We start from the raw sequence: 20,915 nt of genomic DNA, 5'->3' as shown, positions 1-20,915 counted from the left end.
GACTGGCAACCCCTGCAATGGGCAAACTGTATGGGGCTCTTCAAGGAATGGACAGTGTAAGGACAGAGACTCAGTTTTCCTCTCTGCTGGGGGATTATTCACACTGTTCCCCGGGAAACCAAAGCTGGGGCAGTGCCTGGAACCCAGCAGCTCCCCTCCTGCCTCCCGGCTGCTGCTGCCAGGCTCGGCTGTGGCACCGAGGGGCCAGGCAACCTGCCTGCAGCACTTGCAGGGCTCAGTGCCGGCCAGCCTGTTGCCTTGTTCCTTCGTCACAAAGCTACGCAGCAACCTCTGCTACGCCCTCAGGGAAAGAGCAACCTTTCTTTCCCCTACTCAACTTCAGCTGACTTTGAGAACCTTCAAATCTTTTTGAAATTAGTACAAAAACCCAGGGGGAAGTAGTGAAGTGCCCTTAGGCATAACCATATTTTGTTCTCTTACGAAACCAAATTGCTGGCAGCCTGTCCCATGCATACGCTCAGGTTTGGACATTTGAGGCAATGCAGACGAGGAATGCTTAACAGAAGCACGATTGGATTTATTCAGTTGGTCTTTTATTAGGAAAGTATTTCTCAGAAGAAGTGCAAGTATGTGTAGTGAATGTGAGCACCTCCTCAGATGGGAGGTTTGATACCTGCTCTGCACTGGGACTTGATGGTTTGTCACATAAGAAAATTACTCATGAGCTTTTGGCATAAGGATGGGAGCTAATTTTTTCCCTACAAGAATGGAGGGAAGCTGAGGTGGTTTGAGCTGAGCTGTGCCCCCTGCCCAGCTCCCAGAGAGGAACAGACCCAGTGAGCACACACATGCAGAGAGCAGCGAGGGGCTGCAGTGCCTGCTCCAGTAGCACAGCTGCCTCTCTTAACAGGGTTTCAGTTAAAATGTAAACAGAAAAAAGCACATTCATTGATAAGAATTTGAGTATGTATACGGAAAAGAATGCAGACTTCTCCCAGTAACATCACAATATGTGCTCTGATGTCCTGGGACTACATGAGGGTCTTTAAAAGAAGAGGCTCCTCTGCCCTCTGCACCAAGGAGCCATTCCAAAGCACAAACCACAAAACCAAACACACAAAGAGCTGGTGTTTAAGGTAGCTGAAATCAAGCAAGCCCTGAAAAAACAGCCTCTCACCTTGGCAGCATGCTCTGACAGATTAACGCCAGTTCACAACGTGATAAACTACGCACGCACGGCAAACTCATCCGTTTCTGCCAAAGACAAAAGTCTCCAAAAGAGTCGATTGACTGGAAGCACATGCCCATGGCACCAAAAACCAGAACGCAGAGTCCTGCTGCCCCTCACTATAGTGCAAAGGGCTGATCCAAAGCCTCCTGACATCAATGCAATTTTTCCATCAACTCATTGACTCTCTGGATCAGACGTCACACCTGGGCTTTTCCAGCCACCAGGTTAATCATCAGTAATCCCAGCTGGAGGAGGGGTGAAGAGGAGCCCTGAGAAAATCCGAGGAGCCCACAGCCAGCCCATTCGCATCCCTCCATGAGGTTAACGATGGGTCTGCTGGCAGTGACCAGGTCAGCCACAGGAGCCGGGCACCCTCACTCCCCAAACCCGTCAACTCCAAAGGACGCAGCAGATTGTCACCCCACGCACTGCTGTGACTCAGCCTGGGAATGACGGGGATCCAGTAACAGCTCCGGTATGTCAGGAAACGTGTACTAGCTCCGAGTTTCTCCTCCTCCTCCCCAGCTACAGCAACAGCCACCTCACAGGACACGCAGATACCCGGTGCCGAACGACAGACAACCCGCCTGACAGCGCTTTGGGGCTGCTGAAAGCGGCACCATCGGCAGCCTGGCCTGAGCAGCATCCTCCAGAGCCGCCCGCAGCAGATTGCCGGACGCTATCTTCCCCAAACCGCCCCCCCTCCCCTCCCAGACTCCCAACACACCCGCCCCAGGGGAACCGCAGGTTTCTGATTTACCTTTAGGCTGTGCCGCTCCCCCGTCCTAAGCGGCTTCCTTGGGGGGGGGAGGAAAAGCCGAGTCCCGGCGGGTGGGGGGGGGGGGGCGGGAATAGAGGATCCCTCGGCCGCCGCGGGCAGCGGGCGGGCCGGGGCCGGTGTTGGGGCCGGGGCCGGGGCCGGGGCCGGTGCCAGCCGCGGCTCCGGCTGTTGTCGGTGTGAGCGCGGCCGCGGCAGGTGCGCGGTTGCGGCGCTGGGCCCCGCCGGCTCCGCCCGCCGCCCCCGGGACCCGCCCGCCGCCCGCCCCGCTCCGGCCCCGGCCCCCGGCCCGGCCGCTGCCCCAGCGCCGCCCCCCCGGCTCCCCCCGGGCCAGCACCCACCGGGGACAGCGCTGCCCAGCAGCGGCCCCCCCCCCCCCCCGCGCTCCGGAGCCGGGAGGAACCGAAGCGGCGGTCCCCAGCTCCGGGCTGCGAGGGCAAGCCAACCCACGGAGCCGCGTCAGCTGCAGCCTGGGGAAGGGGCTGCCACGACACGTGTGAAACCCAGCGCGATCCCAGAGCCCATCCGTGTCCTGCGCTGCCCCTTTGCACTGTCCCCACGCCATCCCGGTCCCCGCTGCCTTCAGCCACCTCCCTCCCTCCCTCCGCTTCCAGATCGGCAGCAGCAACTGCAGGGCCTTGGCCCGGCCCCAGCTTCGCTGCCAGCGTGGGCTGGGGGCTCCGGGACAGAGACACCAAACAGCTGCAACCACCCTGCTGGGTTGAGCACCCGCGAGGGTCCCTCGGGTTGTTCCCCCGCCAAGGGAAGGGAAAGACGAGCCCCAGCATAGTTTCTGGGCAGAGGCTCGGCTGTCCCTAGTTCTCCCTGCCCATCAAAGCAAGCAAATGGCAAAAGCAGGGGTGTGAGCCGCAGCGAGGCACTGAAAGTAGCAGAGTTTGCTCTCACGGGACTTGTTTCCCCAAAATCCCCCTCACGCTGCAGGGGATTTTCTTGCTCGGTAGTTATTTCTCTGACAGTACAGGGTAAGGAGGATCCTCTCCCTGGCACACGTCTCACAACCTGGCTTCTAGATCCCAGACCTGTGTCATGTCAGACGGGACCAGCCACAAACTATTTGCAAGAGGGTAAAGGAGAAAATGGGGGTGTGTGGTCTGGAATAGAGGAGCTAAGGGAAAAAATAGTGTTTAAGGTGGACTTGAAGGAGGAATTTTTTGTGAGAAATGAGAGACAAAAGAGCTGGAGGTCAGTAAGCAGCAGCCTGAGAGTGGAAGCAGAAGCAGAGAGGAGGCAGAATGTGAGATGGAGATGATGAGTCAGTGGGCAAGAGGCTCAATGGTGAACACAGAGCACTGATGCAACACAAAATGAGACAGGCAACTATTTGGTGTGGGAAGACCAGAAAAGCAGGAGAGAGACCAGGTACATTGCAGGGATGCCACAAACCAGCTTTCCTCTTGAAATTACTGCTTGGAGGGTTGCTCAAGTACCCTAATGTGTAACGATCAAGAAAAAAAAACAGACTTTTTTTTCCATTGTTTTCATAGCCTGAGAGACTTTGGATGCACATCTCCTTCCTTCCTTCCCGAGCCCCAAGCTCCTGACCCTCCTCCCACAAACCCTCTGACTGCCTCTCCTCTCCCGCTGCAGCCCCTCAGCGAGGCGCCTGTATGCCACAGCTCTTGCCTCTGGAGGGAAGGAGCTGTCGGCAACAGGCCTCTCAATGAGGCTGTTGTTGACTTAAAAGTCTTCCTACAGCTTTGTGCAAGGGAGCCTCTCACCAGCCAGGGACCCAGGGGGTGGGCAGCGGGGGCCGAGGGCTCCTGCTGCTAGAGAGCAAGCAGCCAGTGCCACCCCCGGCATCAGCCATGGCAAAAGGAGTGGCTGTTCATCCATGCTGGTGGGCAACAGTGGAAAGTAACTACAACGAGGAGTGATGGAGGCTCCGAGCACCCCGCTACAGAGCTGCTGTGGTTAGAAGGGGGTTTGGGGTATCAGGAACCCCGCCAAGCCTTGGCCCCGCAGCAGCACCCCCAGCCAGCTCTCTGCCTTATGTTCACCATCCACAAAGTGCTGCTCCCCAGCTCCTGGGGAGGGTGACAGAAAGGGACATCACCTGCAGCCAGGATCAGACTGCAGCAAAGAGGTGTTCCTGACCCGGGCTGGGGCAGGAGAGAGGGTGAGCAAAACCTCAGGAAACACACAATGGGTGCAAAGCCTTGGGGTACTGACTGCAGAGCCTTGGATAGTGTATTCCAGCCACACAAGTGGGAAAGGGGCAGAAAGACGCGGCACTGTTCAGCGCAGGGAGCATGGCTGGATGAAGGCAGCACTCACAAGACTTTGTGCAGCCATGGGCTTGCCTGGGGCTCACCTCTTGCCTGGCGCTGCCGTGGGTCAGAGCCACGCACCAGTGCTGGGCGGCCCCAGAGGCACAGTGACGGCCAGTGGAAAAAGCGCTCGGCTCAGCGGAGGATTTCAAGCATTTTTCCACTCATTTCCTCATGCAAAGAGGGAACAGGGAGGGTGTGGGGGCAGAGAGGCAGGAAATCTCCCGGAGACACTGAGCTATAAACAGGCGGCAAAGAGGGCAGGACCAAAGCAGCCGGACCCGCGCTTGCCCCGCTCGCACCGGGAAAGCCGGGGCGGATGCTGGGAGGAGCAGAAATCGCGCATACCACATGCTCCCCCCGCGCCGCCCCTATGAATGGGCCACATTCACGCCTGGTGATATTAATAGTTGCCAGCGTATTGCCGAGGAATGGCGGAGGGCCTGCGGGCTCACCTCTGGGCTGCCCCACCGCCTGCACAAGGTGCCCAGTGTGCGTGTGTGCACACGTGTGTGCTCACACGGGGCGCCCAGCAAAGGGGTTAATGAGGAGGGTGGCTGGCGTGCCTGCAGAGGAGCTGCCAAGCAGAGGGACAAGGGACGGGACAGTTTAGAGCGTGGGAGCAACTGGGGCTGCCGGCCAGAGCGTGGCACGGGGGGCTGGAGGTGCCCTGCCCAGCCCCCAGAGAACCACCACCAGCAAGGGGAGAAGGGCTGTTTAGGGTTGTCTGAAGGGCATTGCTCAGAAGGGATAGGGAAAAAAAAACACCAAAGGTCCTTTTGGGCTGGCTGGATACCAGGAAAAAATGTCAGGAAAGGTGAACAGCCTAGTGAGCTGCCTCCTCCTCCTCCCAGCAGGGAGGGCAGGGGCCATCCAGCTGCCTGGGACACCCAGATCTAAACCCAGGAAAGCTCCAGTAATGGGCTCAAAGGAATAACTTTGGCCTGGTCCTTACAGGGAACTATAAACGGGACCTCAGAAGAGCTGCGTGCACACCAGTGCACCCCAAGCTCAGCAGGCAGGCTGGGCTGAGCAAGCGGAGCCCCCTCAGCCACACGAACTCAGGGACAGCCAGGTTGAATCCTGACCCTACCTGTACAGAGCAGAGTGCACATACAGCCCAGCCCAAGCCACAGACCCAAGGTCAAGGCATTTTTGGGTGAGCCATCCGTGCTCCTGCGCTGCAGCCTGGCTTCTGCTGCCCGTGCTGCCTCCTCACCTGCCAGAGCTCAAACCCCTTCCCTGCTCTGGGAGAGGGCCAGCGGGAAAATCAGCCAGGCCACACGGCAGCTATGGACGAAAGCTTCTTCTGAGGGACAACAAGACATGTTGCTGAACACACCGGCTGGGGCTGGGAAGATCGGACGAGACCGATGCTGAATAAGTTCAATTACGTGGCATTGGGCTGAACCCACAGACCCCTGGACCAAACACTCCCCAGCATCCGAGGACACAGCACCTCCAGATGTGAAGGGCCCGCTGACACACGCAGCCCATCCTGCCCAGTCAGGGAGGGGAACAGGGTGCCAACACCCCCGGGGGGGTTCCAGCAGGAACCCCAGGCTCAGGGGGCAGGAGGCACCAAAGGCGCTCAGGGCCCCCCTCGACTGCTGCAGTACCCGATCGGGTCACACCAGCCCTGCACACCCCGCCGGGGACTGACCCCAGGCGGGCGGAGGGGGCCACCGCCGGGCCTCTCAATGGTAAGCGCTAATTTTCACTAAAGCATCCAAAGACTGTGCCCCGGCACAGCCTGCACATCGCCCACGCGCGACGCCCCCCGCCACGGCAGCGGAACAGGAGCGGGAGCCCTCTGCCGGCCACGGCACGCAGCACCCCATGCCAAACCAACCTGGAAAAGTCAAAACAAGCAAACGACTTAAAGAAGAAAAAAAAAAAATAAAAAAAAATCCATGAAAATCCATGGGAAAAGCATATTTGCTCCAGCTGACCACCTACTGTGAAAGGAAAACCCACGCACCCACAGTGAACACATCCTGAGCAGCCCTGAGATGGTCACTATCTGTGGCTCTTTTTCCGACAACCAAAATAAACAAGGAGGGAAAAAAAAAATAAAAAAAGTTAAAATTTTCTTTCAGGTGTATAAATAAAAACCCACCACAGGAATGAACAAGCCATAAGTGGGTGTTCTGGGCTGAATTTATTCACAAGCACATGCTCGGGGGACTCTTGCTCTACTAATGCAAGTGTTATTCATGTTTCATATTTTTCTACTGCTGCAGATGGAGAACAGGAGACGCCCGTGACATTTTCACATGAACCGGCTTCATCTGGGTCTAACCCTGTGTCAGAGCTGGGCCCAACCTGTACCTGCACTCTCCCACCGTGGGGTGCCAGATTTATTTCCATCCAGCCACCCAGTGCAGAACACTTGTTCACTTTTCTCGATCCCCGGCTATAAAAGCAGCCACCCACACTGTTCCTCAGGCCGACGGGTCCCCAGTAAAACCCCACAAGGGGCCACAGGCCCAGCAGAACATCTGGGGTCTGGCCGTGGCAGTGCTGGCAGGTTGGTGACCTTGCAGAGCGCACGGATCCACACAGCAGCCGGCTGGGCAGCGCCTGGGGTGTTGTTATTCAACAACAGCCACAACCTGATTTGTGACTGGGCACCCTGCTCAAGGCCCTAATAATGGCAAGTGGGAGAGAAGCTTCTCCCCTCCTGCCCACTTCAGGACCTCTCTGACCCACAGACAACCCAGAAACCGCCGCTGCCATCCATCCACCTTGACCCCGGCACTCCCATGGCATCTATCCTGTGAGAAGGCCACATTCAGCCATGGGAGGTATGTCCCAGCCACTTGCAGGATGGCTTCTGAGGCCGTGGGGATGCTCCTGTGCCGGTCTTGGCACAGAGCCTAAGCACCAGCATGAAGGGAGCAAGCGGGCTCCAGCCAAGAGGAGGAGGATGGTTTCAATATCCCTGTTTACGAGAGGAAAATCGGTGGGAAGAAGTCGACGGGCACACACAAAATGCAGATAGAGCTGGTGCCGCCAGCTGCATGAGTACAGCAGGCAGGATTTCACCAACACTGAATTCCCCAGCTTCCAAGGGAGGAGGGCAAGAGGGAGGGAAAGAGAAACTTAGAGACATATGCACAACAGTATCATTCATGGGAGCCGATTTTGTGCAACAAGGGTCCTGTGTCTGGCCCAGAGCTCTAGGCAATCAAAACAGCAGCCACAAATCTCAGAGAAATAGCAGGAATTTATCTGAGGAATCCAGATTATGTGGCCACTGCTGAACCAGAGCAAAAAGTCTCCATCCTCTGGAAGGTAAACACATTGGAGAGCAATGAGAAACAGCAACCAGCTCAATTACCCCAACTGTTTCTGCCCTCACCCACCCATGCCAGAGCCTCCTCCCATTACGTAGAGGTGGGGGTACTGCTGTTCATCCTCCCTCCGTGCAAACGGTACCACCAAGGGGATGGTGAAGAACCAGGCCCCCACAGTCCACACGTGAACTCTGCCATGGCAGACAGATAGAAGAGCAGCCTGGCAGAGGAGATGGCATTGTGTTTGCAATCTGGGGGTAACAAGCGATGCTAACTACTGCAGGTCTGCTGCAGGGGGATGCAACAAACCTAAATGTTTTCTTGTTCCAGAGATAACAGTGGTGGTTTGCAGGTCTAAGAAAGCAGTCTTCCTTTCTGGTCCAGCCTCAGGAAGCAAGTACTGGATTTACCAAGACAAATAAAAAGAGACAAGATGCTGATTAATCTGTTGGAAATCTTACTGGCATGGTTGGCTCCTGGGAGCAACTACGGACCTGCTGGGAGACCCCCAGAGAGGGTTTGTGGCTGTGCTCCCGGCTCTTGTGCAGATTATCCCAAAACAACCTCCTGCCCCCTCTGTCCCCTGCCCTGTCAGGCCGATAGCCCCTGGCTTCAACTAACCCCAGTATGCCAGCACCAAGGTGGGCAATGCCACCAGTACGGGGTCCAGCTGCAGGAGCTCTTGGGAAAACTCCATTTTCCCCTCACCTACAACAAACTGAGCTGACTTCCCCATCCCTGAGGAGCAACCTGTGTCCACTCAGCATGTTTTGGGCCATTCCCAAAGAGATCGTTTAACAGCAGGAGGAACAAGTCTCCAACACAAGTCTTGGGGCAGATACAAGATGTAAGTCTCCACTGAGCATCACAGCTGACTGAGAAACCAAACCACAGCAGCTTCTTTTTACACAACTCAAAATAAATTGTTTAAAGATTGTTATCCACACACCATTATCACAGTCTTCTTTAAAAGCCACATCCAACCAGTTTTATCACTAGAGTTCCAAATAAGGAAAAACTACTTAAGCATTCTAACAGTCTTAATAAAAAGACTGATACAAGCATCACAAAGACACTACCAAATACAAAATAATGCCTTTTTTTTTTTTTTTTTTTTTTTGATGAGAAGTGTGAGGTTCTTTTCTGCTGATGGCCCCTCGAGTGGGTGATCTGCTTTAGCAGTCAGCTCAGGACAGACACCACTTGGCTTTGGGACCCCCCGGCTCCTCACCCACCAGGAGACGGGCTCGGTATGAAGCCCCCCACCTTCCACCACTCCCAGGGTCTCCCTTCTCCCCCAGTGTTTCCAGTAGTAAGGAGAAATACCAGGGGTTGCAGTAGCATGGAGACATCCCCTCTCTACCACACTCAGAACACACCAAAATACAGGCCCTAGTGTGGAGCTGACAAACAGAGCAGGGTTGGTACCTGCACTGTTAAAGTGACAAGGCTCAAGGCACTACCTTACACACACGTCCTTGTGAGGCATTAGAAACACATTAAACCTCACCAGCATGGCAGTTTTTCTCAGGGACATCATCAGACACAACCCGTCCCTCCCGCCATACCAGGAACACCCATATCAGCCCACTCAGACACAGCAGGTAGCAGAGGCACTGGGCCAGAACATCATCAAATTCGCACAATTTTAGATCGAAAGGAAGATAAAAGCCCAGACTCCTCTCAGCCCATGTTTTCAGGCCATGCTCTGCCTTTCGCATCCCACCTGCGCCGACTCTCATAAAGTCACACTTCCACCAGCAGCCCCATCTCAGTCCCCTGCCCATCGCTGTCTGCATCCACCACTATCTCCTCAGACCCCGCAGCCCCGCGCCCCCCGGTCCAGAGAGTCACCAACGGTCTGGTCCCACACACGTCGGTGTACCTGGGAACGCTCTCACGCCCCGGCTCTGCTCCTGGGGGCGAGTTGGTATTCAAAGCACTGCAGACATTTTAGGCAGGATTCAGAGTCTCTTCATTAAGCAGAGAAGGAATGAACATGATCAGACTGGCCTGCAAACATCTCACACCTTTTTTTTCGCATCTGACCTCTCACGCTTTGAAAAGAAAACCACATCAGTGTTACAAAGCACCCACAAAGGCCGTGTTTGCTTGCACTGCCCAGTGCCTCCTCCACTTACAGTAAAGTTCTCTCTAGAAGTACAGACAAGTTATTTCAGACACAGGAAACATTACCTTTCTTTGCATTTTTAATGCATCTTACATGTCAAAGCTCTCACCAAAGAAAAAAACATTGTACAACCAAACCTTTTGTCAGTTTTCAAAGTATTTTATCATTATAATTTCAGAGAAGTAACCACATGCAAACCTTCCCTCTTGTTCCTTTTGGTCTCGTGCAAACTACCCAGAGGATGCAGATATAAATGTACTTTCTTGCCTGCAATTTCTTTCCAGTCCATCTCAATCACTCCTTCCTGCCATGGGAAAAACTTGGCGACATACTGGGCACAAGGCAGCCAAAGGGGCCTTTTCCCAGCTCACTCTCTGCACTTCCCAAGCACCCTGCAGCCTGGCCGACATGAGTGAAAACCCTCTCTCAAACCAAGGCTCTTCCTTTCTGGCCTGCAAAGAAAATCACTCAATTCGTGATAGGATCCTGCTGTTCAGAGCAGGGAACCTGCTGTTTGTTAGCTACAGGAAACAGAAAAACTTCCAGACCCTGAAATTAAAGCCCCAGAAGGACAGAGGAGATGAGCTGGGGGATGGGGATCAGTTATTGCAGCAAACCTGGGTTTCAGAGTTACAGAAATCTTTATAGGCAGAAGGGGAACAAGGACAAGAAATGGCCTCATTTCATGGGCTGGAGGGGCCTCTTGTCTCTGACAAATAGTTTCCCCACAATCATTTATTGGAAAAACTGAAGTGTGGCCAAGTCGGTTTTGATTTTCTTTTAAAGTATTTTTTCTCAATTCAGGTTTTGGGCTTGTTTCTCAGGAGCCAGTCATGGCGGCAGGAGCGCTCAGCAGCCTGCCCGTCCCTCTGCGGGGAGAGGGGGTGGAAAAGGGGGGGGAGACCCCACAGTCTGCATTTTTGCCTAAAGAGCAGAAAAGGTGACACAAGAACAAACCGAAAGCGTTTAAAATTGCTGTAGGCTGAGATATTGACAGGAGTCCTTTGCACGCTCATATCACTGCTGTGGCAGTCCCTGTTAATTAACCGAGGATGTAATTATACGCCTGGCTCCATGGATTTATACGGGAGCTGCCTTCCTTGTGAGCAGCTCCCGCAGGGCTTCAAGGAAGCAGCAGCACAAAGACGGCAGCTCCCAGAAAGTGGCTGGGTGTTACGAGGGCACCCACGGGGATGGACAATGCCTCACACAGCAGCCAGACATCCATTTTACCAAAACCGTGCAGGAGGCACCTACCCGTATGCACCCCCAGGCAGTGACCCTTCAGGGACAGTCAGAGCTTGCAGCCTTGGCTCTGCTCAGAGGTTTTAGCACCAGCCTACCTTCTAGGGGAAATGAAACCAATATGGATAAATACATATCAAAGAGCTCAGCGGTTCAAAAATAACCTCACGGGTTCACTGAGGAGGCTGAAAAGGAAATGCTGGAGATTGTGTCTCGAGCTTTGGGAGATGCTGTCCCCAGCTCCTGAGAAAACATCTGTTAGAAAGAAGCATAAACTGCCTGCTCTGAAGCTGCCCTGGCAAGGTGATTTTTAGTGTATAGATTCTTGTTTAGGAATGATCTTTCTACTTTTTAAAAAACTTTTTTACTACTTAGAGCAAATCACAAAACATTTTACACTAGCCAGGCAGGAGACCAATTCCCAGTGATAGGAGTAGGGCCACAGAAGCTGTAACAGAAGGAAAATGAGATTATTTGAGGAAACAATCCTCTTTCTTCATGAAAAATAACCAAACAAGCAGCAGAGCCTGTCTGAGTGCAGGTTGGGTGCTGCTGCTCCCAGGCCAGCATCAGCAGGGCTCTGGCTTGGGGGGTGCTGCCTGCCTGGGCTCCAGGGGGGGACCTGAAATTAATTTGGGATTGAGGTCAGCGTTTCAACGGGATTCACCAGCCAAGCCTGAGACTGACCCTGCAGGCAGGCAGGGAAGAGGAAGGAGTAATGCAGACTCCCTTTCATCACGTCACACCAAACCCACGAATAATCACATTCAGTTCAGCTTTTCTACTTCCCACTCAGGATCCAGACCCATGATCACATTTTCCACCACGTAACAGGCAGTGATTTCTCAGGTAGTTTCGGAAGTCCCCAGAAAGGGGTCCCCACGGCCATGTCCAGCATGCTACCCCAGCCCACTCCTCCCTGCCACAGGTCTCCTCGTCTCCTCCTTTGCATCGATGCTGCAGCGCAGCCCCGGTGCTGAGGGCAGCGGTGCTGGTCCCTGCACGGCCATGCACCCTCGCAGCAGCCACCCTGCCAGCCCCTCAGTCTCTCTCCCTTTCAACCCCTTCAGGCAGTGACGGGAAAACAGATCCCAATCCCCATCTTCTCCCCCCCACCAAAAAAAAACAGGGCATCAAACATGCAGGCACACGCCAGACAAGGAACGAAAGGTTTGTGCTTGAGCTACAAACCAACAGAACCAGCACAAGAGATTTTCGTGTAAAGAGAGAAGAACAACTCAGCTGTGACAACATATCCACAACAGCTAAATTTAGCAGGTTATTTTGGGAGATCCAGATGCTGGGTAAATACAACCTTATTATTTCATGCAGGGGCAAAAGTTCAGCAGAGTCCCTTGTGCTTCTTTTCTCTATTATTTCACCACATCCAGTCGCAGAAGCCCAAGTTTGAAATACGGTAATATCATCATCGCCTAGATGCACTGAAAGAAGCCATGAGTTCAGTCCCTGTCCCTCACCAGTTAGAGACCACCGCTTAATGACCTTTGCAGATCATGCTCCTGATCCTACTTTTGGAGAGGCCTGATGCTGCATTGGCAGGAATTTGTTCGGAGGATGCAGTTTTCACGTGCGTGGCTGGTGTGCGAGCCTTTCCTTTCTGCTTTGTCCAGAACAATACATGGGAAGTGAATGTCAGAGAGGAAGTGGAGGGGGTTAGGAAATCCATGGAAACCTGGCCCTGGCTGGGACTGCTCCAGCGGGACGGCTTGGGGCTGCGCAGCAGGCACTGTGTCCCACACAGCCTGGGGACCCACACGGTGGGTCCTGCTGCTGGGCAGGTCGATGGGTGTGTGGATGGGACGGGGGACACACATGAGGCTACCCACTCACACCACAGGGAGGGAGGGTTCACCATGGGATTGGGGGAAAGGGCTCTCTGTCCAGGTAGCGCACTGTAGTTTTGGCTGGTTTGTCTCAAAAATCAAAGTTCGGGGGTTTTTTCTGTCAATTCAAATTGTCTGGGGGACAGACTGGGTGTGACTACCCCATGGTGTTGGCAATGCCCTACTGGGCTGGCAGCCGCTGCCAGGAGGAGACTAAATCCCCATGTGCTCCTGCTGAAACGTTACCTCCAAGCAAGCAGATGAAATCCAAGTTGTTTTCCACTGTTACTGCTGAGGGAGCTGAGCATGGCATACCCCGCTATTTTAAGGAGAGTGGGAAGCAGCAGCGACTTCGTACAGCTGGCGTTCAAGGAAGGCGGCACAGCCCCAGCTCCCGGCTGCTCGCGGGCAGGGATGGGGCCTGGGAGCAGGGAATGGCTCCGGCTGCACCTTGGGAAGCAGCTCAGGGAATTTGGCGGGTGTGGTGGGCGAGCAGCATTTCTGCGGGGGCAGGGAGAGGGCAAGCTCCGGGAACAATGGAAGAGCCAAGAGAGGCACGTTCCCAACAGCTACTGGGATAAATGCAGAACCAGCTCAACCCTGCGTCACGACATTGCCTCAAGGGCTAAGGTCCTCTTGGCACCCACCCCAAAGAGATTAAAAAAATCAGGGAAGGGAATAGCGTCTCCTGAGACCACTGTCTGAATGTTTCCTTAGGTGATCCCCATTCGTCAGAGCACCTTCTGGGGATGGCCAGCAAGGAACTGCACTGGCCTCTTCTTCGAGCTTTAAAAACCTTAGCGGAGGGTATGAACCGACAGCAGGCTTGCTCCAAGTCCAGTGTAAATCCCACAAAAGAGGGAGCTTCACCTACACTCCACAGGGCTTCACGCTGTGGGGCACCACGTTGCTGAGGATTGTGGTGATGCCGAGTAGCCCACTATAGCTCCAGTCGATGCATCAAATCAGAGGCGACAAATCCTTCAGTGTAAAACCTCACAGCTGCTCACGGAGGGGAGGGCTCCTGCTCCTCCTGCCCCCAGACCCCTGTGCGGGGGTGATGCCATGGCAGTCGAGCATCCCTCCAGCAGCGTGGAGCTCATCAGGCCAGGACGTGTGGCCAGGAAGGTGGGGGCTGGGAGTGCTGTGAATGTAGCTGAGCCTTTACCAGGAGAGACTTGGATTCTACAGTCAGTTTTAACAAAGGGGGAAAAACCCTATAAACATACTTCCTCCAAAATCCAGCCGTGGATGTGATCTGTAAGAGTCTTCCTTGCGCCTTCCCTTGCACAAGGCTCTTTAACCCTTCCTGACAGACTCTTGATATTCATGTTGTTAATCTCTCCCATGAAAGGGCAAAAGAGACCACCCAGAATTACCTCTGGAGCTCCGTTTACAAAGCACCTTTTGTTGCCCAGAGCTTTCCTGTGCTCATGAGCTGGCTGGGTTCAGAGCTCACCTAACGCTTACATGGATGAAAAACAAAAGGCTGGGTCATTGCCCTACAGTTAGGGGAACTGCTCAGAGATCCCCAGGCACATCTCACAGGCTCCCTGCAAGGTGGTGTTTCCCGTTTCAAGGGCCGGAGGCTCAGCAGCACGGCCAGCATCACTCCTCCCCACCTTCGCTGCCGACAGCCATCATCTGGGGGACACACACACACATGTTTTGTGCTCTGTGGCGAAAGCAGAGGAGCCAACACAGAGCAGAGGAGTGCTCCAGGGTGTCTCTGCTTCCAGAGCTGCTGAGGGCTAGTGACCACAAGCTGACCGTAGGACTGAGCCAGGTTTACTTCTGGAGGTGTCACTGAGCAAAGAGCCCCCACTACACCAACCAGTGAAGTTATAAAATGCAGAACCTCTACTCATCTTGCCCATGAGCTGGGCCACATTTGGCAGCAGGGCTGTTTCTCTGGGGTGGAACAGGAGGACAAAGTGAGATCCAGAGCATTTCCTCACAGCCAGGCAGAGCAGCAGCCAGGACCAGCAACGTCATTTCAGATACGTTTAGCAGCAGGGCCCTGCACTGTTCTTAAAATGAGATGTCTTTAAACTGCTGTGCCCCATCCTGGAGCCCACAAGCCATGTCTCTAGCCCTGGTCCCCACTCCCACAGGCACACACCTCCTCCTCCTCCTCCTCCCACAGACTGCCTCCAGCCTTCCAGGCACCCATGAGCCCCCCACAGCAGGGTGGTCCCGACCCCCAGCCTCTCCCCCCACGCCTCTGCAAAGAGGCAGTTAGGGCAGAAGCAGCCTGTGGACACATGCACGATAACCACAGCTCAGCCCAGAGCTGCACCGCGATTCCCTCCTGCCTTGCTGTCACTGGTGAGACATCTCAATCACACAAAGCTGAGGGGGGTCCAAGCCAGGGGAGACCCTCCTTCCCACAGCATGGCAGTTTCAAAGCTCTGGAGCTCCTAATAAGCTTATCTGCAGAGCACTAAGTTGTGCGCCACAAAGAAGAGAGGAATTGAAAAGGAAACAGAAAGGAGCGGAGCTGCCGCTGGGCTGGGCCGCGCTGGTTGAACAGCTCACGGCGTCGGCAGAGCGACAGTGGTGCAGGGATGCCAGCACCGGGGCTCGTGCCTCTCTGCAGGGCTGCTCCACTCACGCAGCTGCTGGGATTTCATGCCACTAACTGGTGATTACTGCAGCGTGTGGCCAAGCCACACTTGCAGCCAGAGCGAGGAAAGGATGGAGAGAAGGAGGGGCTGGGCACGTCTTGGTGGGGTCCCTCCTGCACCCCTGGGGCTCGAGGGGTGCCCTGGCTTGCACTGTCTCACACAAATTGCCTTTTCTATCCCTTTGAAAAATAACAGCTTGAGGGGAAAAATCATACTGCTGGCAGAAGAAACCAGAAGCCCAGAAAAGGGATAGTCCTCTTCTTCTCATAACCCCTGCCCGTTGCCACAGCGAGAGCATTCCCACCCTGAAAAATATTGTCGCAGCTTACCTGCATCTTTTTTGTCTTCTAGCAATGTGAAACACTGAAAAGAAAGAAAAAAGAACAAAAATCATTTTGTTATCATTTTGATTTTCACATTCATAGATTCTTACCATTCACATTTGGGCTCAGTCCCTGCTCCAGCCTCCTTTCTGCCAGGAGAAGAGCTGGGACCAGCAGTGCCTGCTCCAGCTCTGTGGACAAACAGAGCTCTGGCAAAGGCTTGTCCCAAGGACACCAGACCCACTGGATTTAAAACATCAGTGCCAAACACGGCCCAGAGCACTGGGCAAATGCAGTGTGCCTAGCATGCACCCACCATCGTGGCTCCCAGCTTGCTGGAAGCCATCACAAGAGGAGCAGCAGCTGGGACCAGGGGCTCTGTATCTGTGGGGAGAGGAGGGGGGCTTCAGAGACGGAACTTTCTGCCTGACAGCTTGAAAAGGGCACTGCAAAAATGCCAGAGAGGGGACATGTAGGCAGACAAGGGCTGTCAGACCCACAGCACGAGATCAAAAACAGAGGTAACAGAGGTTAGGAGGACGCAGTCTCTTCCTCCGAGCATGGAGAGCGTGGTGCTCTGTTCCGAGACCTGTGAGCCACCCGTACACTGTGCATCACACCCGGGTCCGCTCCCATTCTGGGGCTGGGGCTGGCTCTGGGCGGCACTGGGGAAGCCTTGGTGGGCAGACCCTCACTCCAGTGGAGGAAGCACCGGGCTGGGGTCCTGCTGAACACATCCCTCGGTATCTGTGCTGCCCAGATGGCAGTGGAGATGTCCATGTTTTAACTGCATTAGCAGGTCTGGGAACAGAGTGTACAATGGTGTGTGCAGGCACAGAAAGCTAACAATAAAGAAAGGAAAAAAACAAAGCTGAAAGCAGGCTGCACTCAATCCCCAAGCCTCTCCACAGGTCCAGTACCCAGGGTGGGGAAGGGGCCACGAGCACTACGCACAAGGTCTGCCCCTCACCTGGAGCTGAACTTCTGTAGGGACAAAGCCAAGGAAAATAGGATTTGCAGACAGCAGAGCCTTGCCAGCACATGGGAGACGACTGCGATTTGCACAGAGGAGATGGAGGAGCAGGAGGGTCCCAACGCTGCCCAGGTCCCGAGGTGAGCACAGAGCCCAAGACCCTCCCCGGGCCCCTCTCTGGGAGCAGGTGAGCCCCCTCCAGTGCAGCAGCAGCCGCACTGAGCAGGGCCCGAGGTGCTGGCAGGGCAGCAGGGATTGCTGCAGGAATGCAGCGCGCTGCTGAGCCGGCCTTTCCCACGGGCCTCCCGGGACCCCTCTTCCTGCCGGGGCAATGGGGCTGGGGATGACCCGAGGGGAGAGGGGCTTAACCATCTCCCCACTGCCAGGTGTCTTGTGGCAGCGCCTGCCTGAGAGGTGCCCATCAGCAGGGCCGGGGTTATCGCTGCAACCCCAGAGCATGCCTGTGTTTGCAGAGGGGAGGTCACCAGGCTTCTCTGGCTCATTTGGCATTGCTGAATCTGTTCCCACTGGAGAGAAGTGCAGGGAGCCGCTGCTGCTGCCTGCTCGGCTCTGTCCTCCTCAGGGAAAGCCTGCACAGACGCCCAAGCCCCGATCTGGCAGCGTGTGAGCAACTGGAGAGCAGAGCTGAAAATGTTTAGAAAGGGAGATGATCACCTATCATGTCTGTTATCACAAGCTCTGCAAACATCAGGCATGCAGCCTGCACATGTGGTAGATGCCCACAAAGTCGGGCACAGTCTGGCAGACAAGGAGGCAGGGCTGCTTTCTCGGGCCATAGCAAGGGCAGTGCAAGCTGGTCCAAAGGCAGGTTTGGGGAGCCACTTCACCCCTACTGTCGTGTCTTGGTTCTAACACCTTTTTCCCATGAAATTTTCCACCAGCCACAGCTCCACCTCATTTAACCTCGAAAGTTTTAATTCCACAGACAGAACCCTGCATGTTCCTCCCACTTCAAGAAATTCCTCTGCTGTTCTTTGCAAGTAGCTGAGCAACACCGGCACAGGGAGAAAAACAAGAAAGCAGGCTGAAGCAGAAGTATCAGCCTTGTGTGAGGCCATCTGTGCTTGACGAGGGAAATCAGAAGGGTGGTGTCCTCCATCCCTTCAGCTTCCCAGGTGCCCAGCTGGCCCCAAAGCCCACCCAGCTGCTCGGCCCTGGGAGCAGCTCTCAGCTCTGGCCGGGCAGGGCTGATCCCCAGATGCCCCTCTCCCAAAGCCTTGTGCTCCACCATGACTCAGCCAGCACTTGTGGGACCCAGGTGGGGATCAGCCAGGACTCATTTGCCAGTGAGGGGTGACTGCTGTGGAACTGAAGTGGAAATCTTGGAATGGCAGTCTGCCGATGGATGAAGAAAAGAGGTATGAAGTATCCACCAGAATACATTGTGCTGCTGCAAGTAGAGCAACTGGAAGCTTAAAACTAGCAAAGGATACTACTCAAAGAACACAACCACTCCTGAACTTGGCAATAAGGCACCTGTAGTATCTAGCAGGGAGCCCCTTATCACCATGCTGGAGTTTTGCGATGCTAAATTCAACAAGAGCCTCAGGGGTTGAGCTAATGAGGAAGCACAAACCACAGAAACATCATTTTGTCCCTCACCTCTGAGCACTGGGGAAGCTCCCATCCAGGCAGAGTCCCCCATCATTCACTACTGGGCCTCTGCTCTGAGGGAAACACCACTTTGCTTACACCTCCTGAAACAGATTTTCTTTTTCCCCGTGACAGGTAGCTGGAGGGGGTGAGCCAAGGGACTCACGCACTTCTCCAGGGTTTGTTCTCCTCAGGCAGAATTCATCCCTTCTGATTGTGAAGACCAGCTATCCTACGCCAAATATCTTCTGTAACCTCTAATTCCCTGGAGTTTCCCTTATCACAGGTCTGTGCACAGGACCCTGACCATGACACCTCAGTGCCTGGGGGCGGTGGGGAGGAAGAGCCCCATAACTAAAGGACAAATTTACTTCCAGACCCATGCTCTTACTTTTTTTTATTTTTGCCCATGCTCAGTCCCCATACTGCTGCAGGCATCCTACAAAAGCCTTTTCTGAGCAAGATGCAGACACAAATATTGGCTTAATTAATAAAACCAGAGGGTTCAGATGGGAAATTGTCCTCAGCCAGGGAGCGGGGCTGGGAATGTGTCGGGGTGGGGAGAAGCCCTGTGTGCTGCCCGGGGCCGCAGCCAGAGGAGCAGCTGCAGACGGGGGGCCAGGGGACAGTGAGGGCAAGAGGCATCCCACGGCTCCCAGCAGCTCGCCACCTCCCTGCCACCCAGGCCACCGGACCCTCCCTCAGGCATGAGGTTACCAGGGGTCTGCTGGTTGCTTTCAACTTCGCTGAAGTCCACAGGCAGTGGGGAGCCCAGCATGGGCTGGGCTGGAGTCCTCTGGGAGCTGTAGCTCTGCAGGGGGGGATGCAGGGCCTGGTCCCCATCTCCCTGTCATCATGAGCACCATGGCAATGACAACACGCAGCTCACGGGGTCCAGGAGGGTTAACAAGGACTTGCTAAGCTCTCTGGAGACAGCAGGGACAAGACAGCTACTAATATTATTAATGAATTTCACAAATGTCATTTTTAGAGTCAACTATTTTAAGCTTTGCATTGAAACCCCGGGGGAACAGCGTGCATTCCACATTCATTTCACCATGGCAGATCCGCTTGCTTGACACAGCCTGGTGTACAGCACCGGTTGAAGAGGGACTTCACTGCTTTTTCCAGCCTGAAGCTCCTGAAATCCATACTAACAACACATCCAAAATCTACCCAGCACACCTACCACAGCACTGCACAGGCAATGATACAATAAATCCAACAAAACAAACAGAGGCAGTCAGAGAAAGGGAGAGTTGCACATTATTAAGGCGGCAGATGAGGAATTAAACCCAAATGTAAAATACCAGATGCCATGAGAACCACGGCTGCAGGAAATTAAAAACTCAGGGCCTCCCGTCTCCCTGCTCCTTTGTCATCCTGCTTGCAGCTGCCTTGTCCCTCCAGGTCAGCAAAGCCAGACATGGTCCCGCTGCCATGCCGGGAACGAGCCAAGCCTCCGGGTGAGCCCCAGTTTTCAGGGGATCCCCCAGCCCAGCCACACCACCCGACACACAACCACTGACTGTATTATAACCGCCAGCACGGCATCCGCACAGACACCCTGCCCGCATTCGGCCGGGCACAGCACCCTGCCCGCCCCCAGGGCTGCTGGCACCATCGCCGATGGGTGAGCACAGGGCCCGCTGACCAACGCATCTGCATGCGGCCCATCCAAAATTAACCTTTCACGTGCACGTGGGGCACGGGCACGACATCCCTCCGGAGCAGACGTCAGGCACTGTGCGCAAACCCCAGCCCCACTAGAGACGCCTCCCCCACCATCCCTTCCGGCAGCTTCCCCTGAAACGAGGAGGGTGTCGAAAGACGGACACCACTTAAATAGACGGTTCCTTACCTTGGCTCTTTTGAAGCAAGCCCAGAAAAAATCCAGCAATGGCATGATGGGCCGGGCGGGGGGGCACGCGCAGAGCCTCCCTAGACCACGGCGCTGCCCCCGGCCCCGGGGGGAGCCCACCCCGACACCCCCATGGGTGCTGCCTGCGGCACACAGAGCCGGGCAGAGCCCCAGTGCGGGCAGGAGCTCGGCACAGGCAGGGAGGGAGGAGGAGGAGGAGGAGGAGGAGGCAGCGCGGAGGCGGGCCAGCGATTCAAACCCTGCACCGTTATTCAGTTGGTTGCGAACAGGCTTGGACGGCGATTGAAATTCCCTGAAGATTGCGAGATTTAAACAGCTCCAGGCTTTCCTTCCTGCCTCGAATGCACCGAGCAGCGCTCGGTTCCCAGGCAGCGGGAAGGAGTGAGGGAAAAGAAACACCCCCAGAGCAGAAGAAATGGGAGTTTCGCTGTCAAAGGCACATGTAGGACATTGGAAACCCAAACCCCAGCCGGTTTAGGTTTTCACTCCGGCCCCCGATCCAGCTCGCCAGCAGCAGTCACAGATGCTCTTGAGAGGGCTCCTGCTGCTGTCCCCTCTAAAGGACAAGCTGTACCCGTGTGGTCACGTTGTCGTCCCCGGACGCCCGTGCCACAACCCGCAGCCTCTGCACGCACCGGTGCGGCCGCGTTCACTGCGGGCAGCCGGCGGGCACCGCTCGGCAAGCCTGCAGGTATGACCCCAGCAGGGAGAAAAACAAG

At 55.1% G+C, this 20,915-nt stretch overlaps 1 protein-coding gene across 3 annotated transcripts in view; it reads right to left on the bottom strand.

Moving 5' to 3' along the window:
- Nucleotides 1-20,380, bottom strand: part of STARD8 (StAR related lipid transfer domain containing 8) — a 64,571-nt gene extending 44,191 nt beyond the window's left edge. Inside the window, exons 1-2 of one of the 3 annotated variants that reach the window (XM_032996059.2) lie at nt 20,176-20,380; nt 15,734-15,767 (exon numbers count right to left, since the gene is read on the bottom strand). In XM_032996059.2, coding sequence (XP_032851950.1) covers nt 15,734-15,767; nt 20,176-20,220 — 79 coding nt within the window. In that variant the 5' untranslated portion in view covers nt 20,221-20,380. Of the gene's footprint in view, nt 1-1,952; nt 2,181-9,442; nt 9,460-15,733; nt 15,768-20,175 lie in introns of those variants that run through there. The other 2 variants (XM_032996062.2, XM_032996061.2) reach the window with 2 other exon arrangements.
- Nucleotides 20,381-20,915: the final 535 nt, after the last annotated feature.

This window comes from Tyto alba, unplaced genomic scaffold (assembly GCF_018691265.1).
Source record: "Tyto alba isolate M040663 unplaced genomic scaffold, T.alba_DEE_v4.0 Super-Scaffold_5, whole genome shotgun sequence".
Taxonomy (NCBI): domain Eukaryota; kingdom Metazoa; phylum Chordata; class Aves; order Strigiformes; family Tytonidae; genus Tyto; species Tyto alba.
The sequence above is the reverse complement of the archived record's forward strand: the minus strand, read 5'-3'. Positions and strand labels throughout refer to the sequence as shown.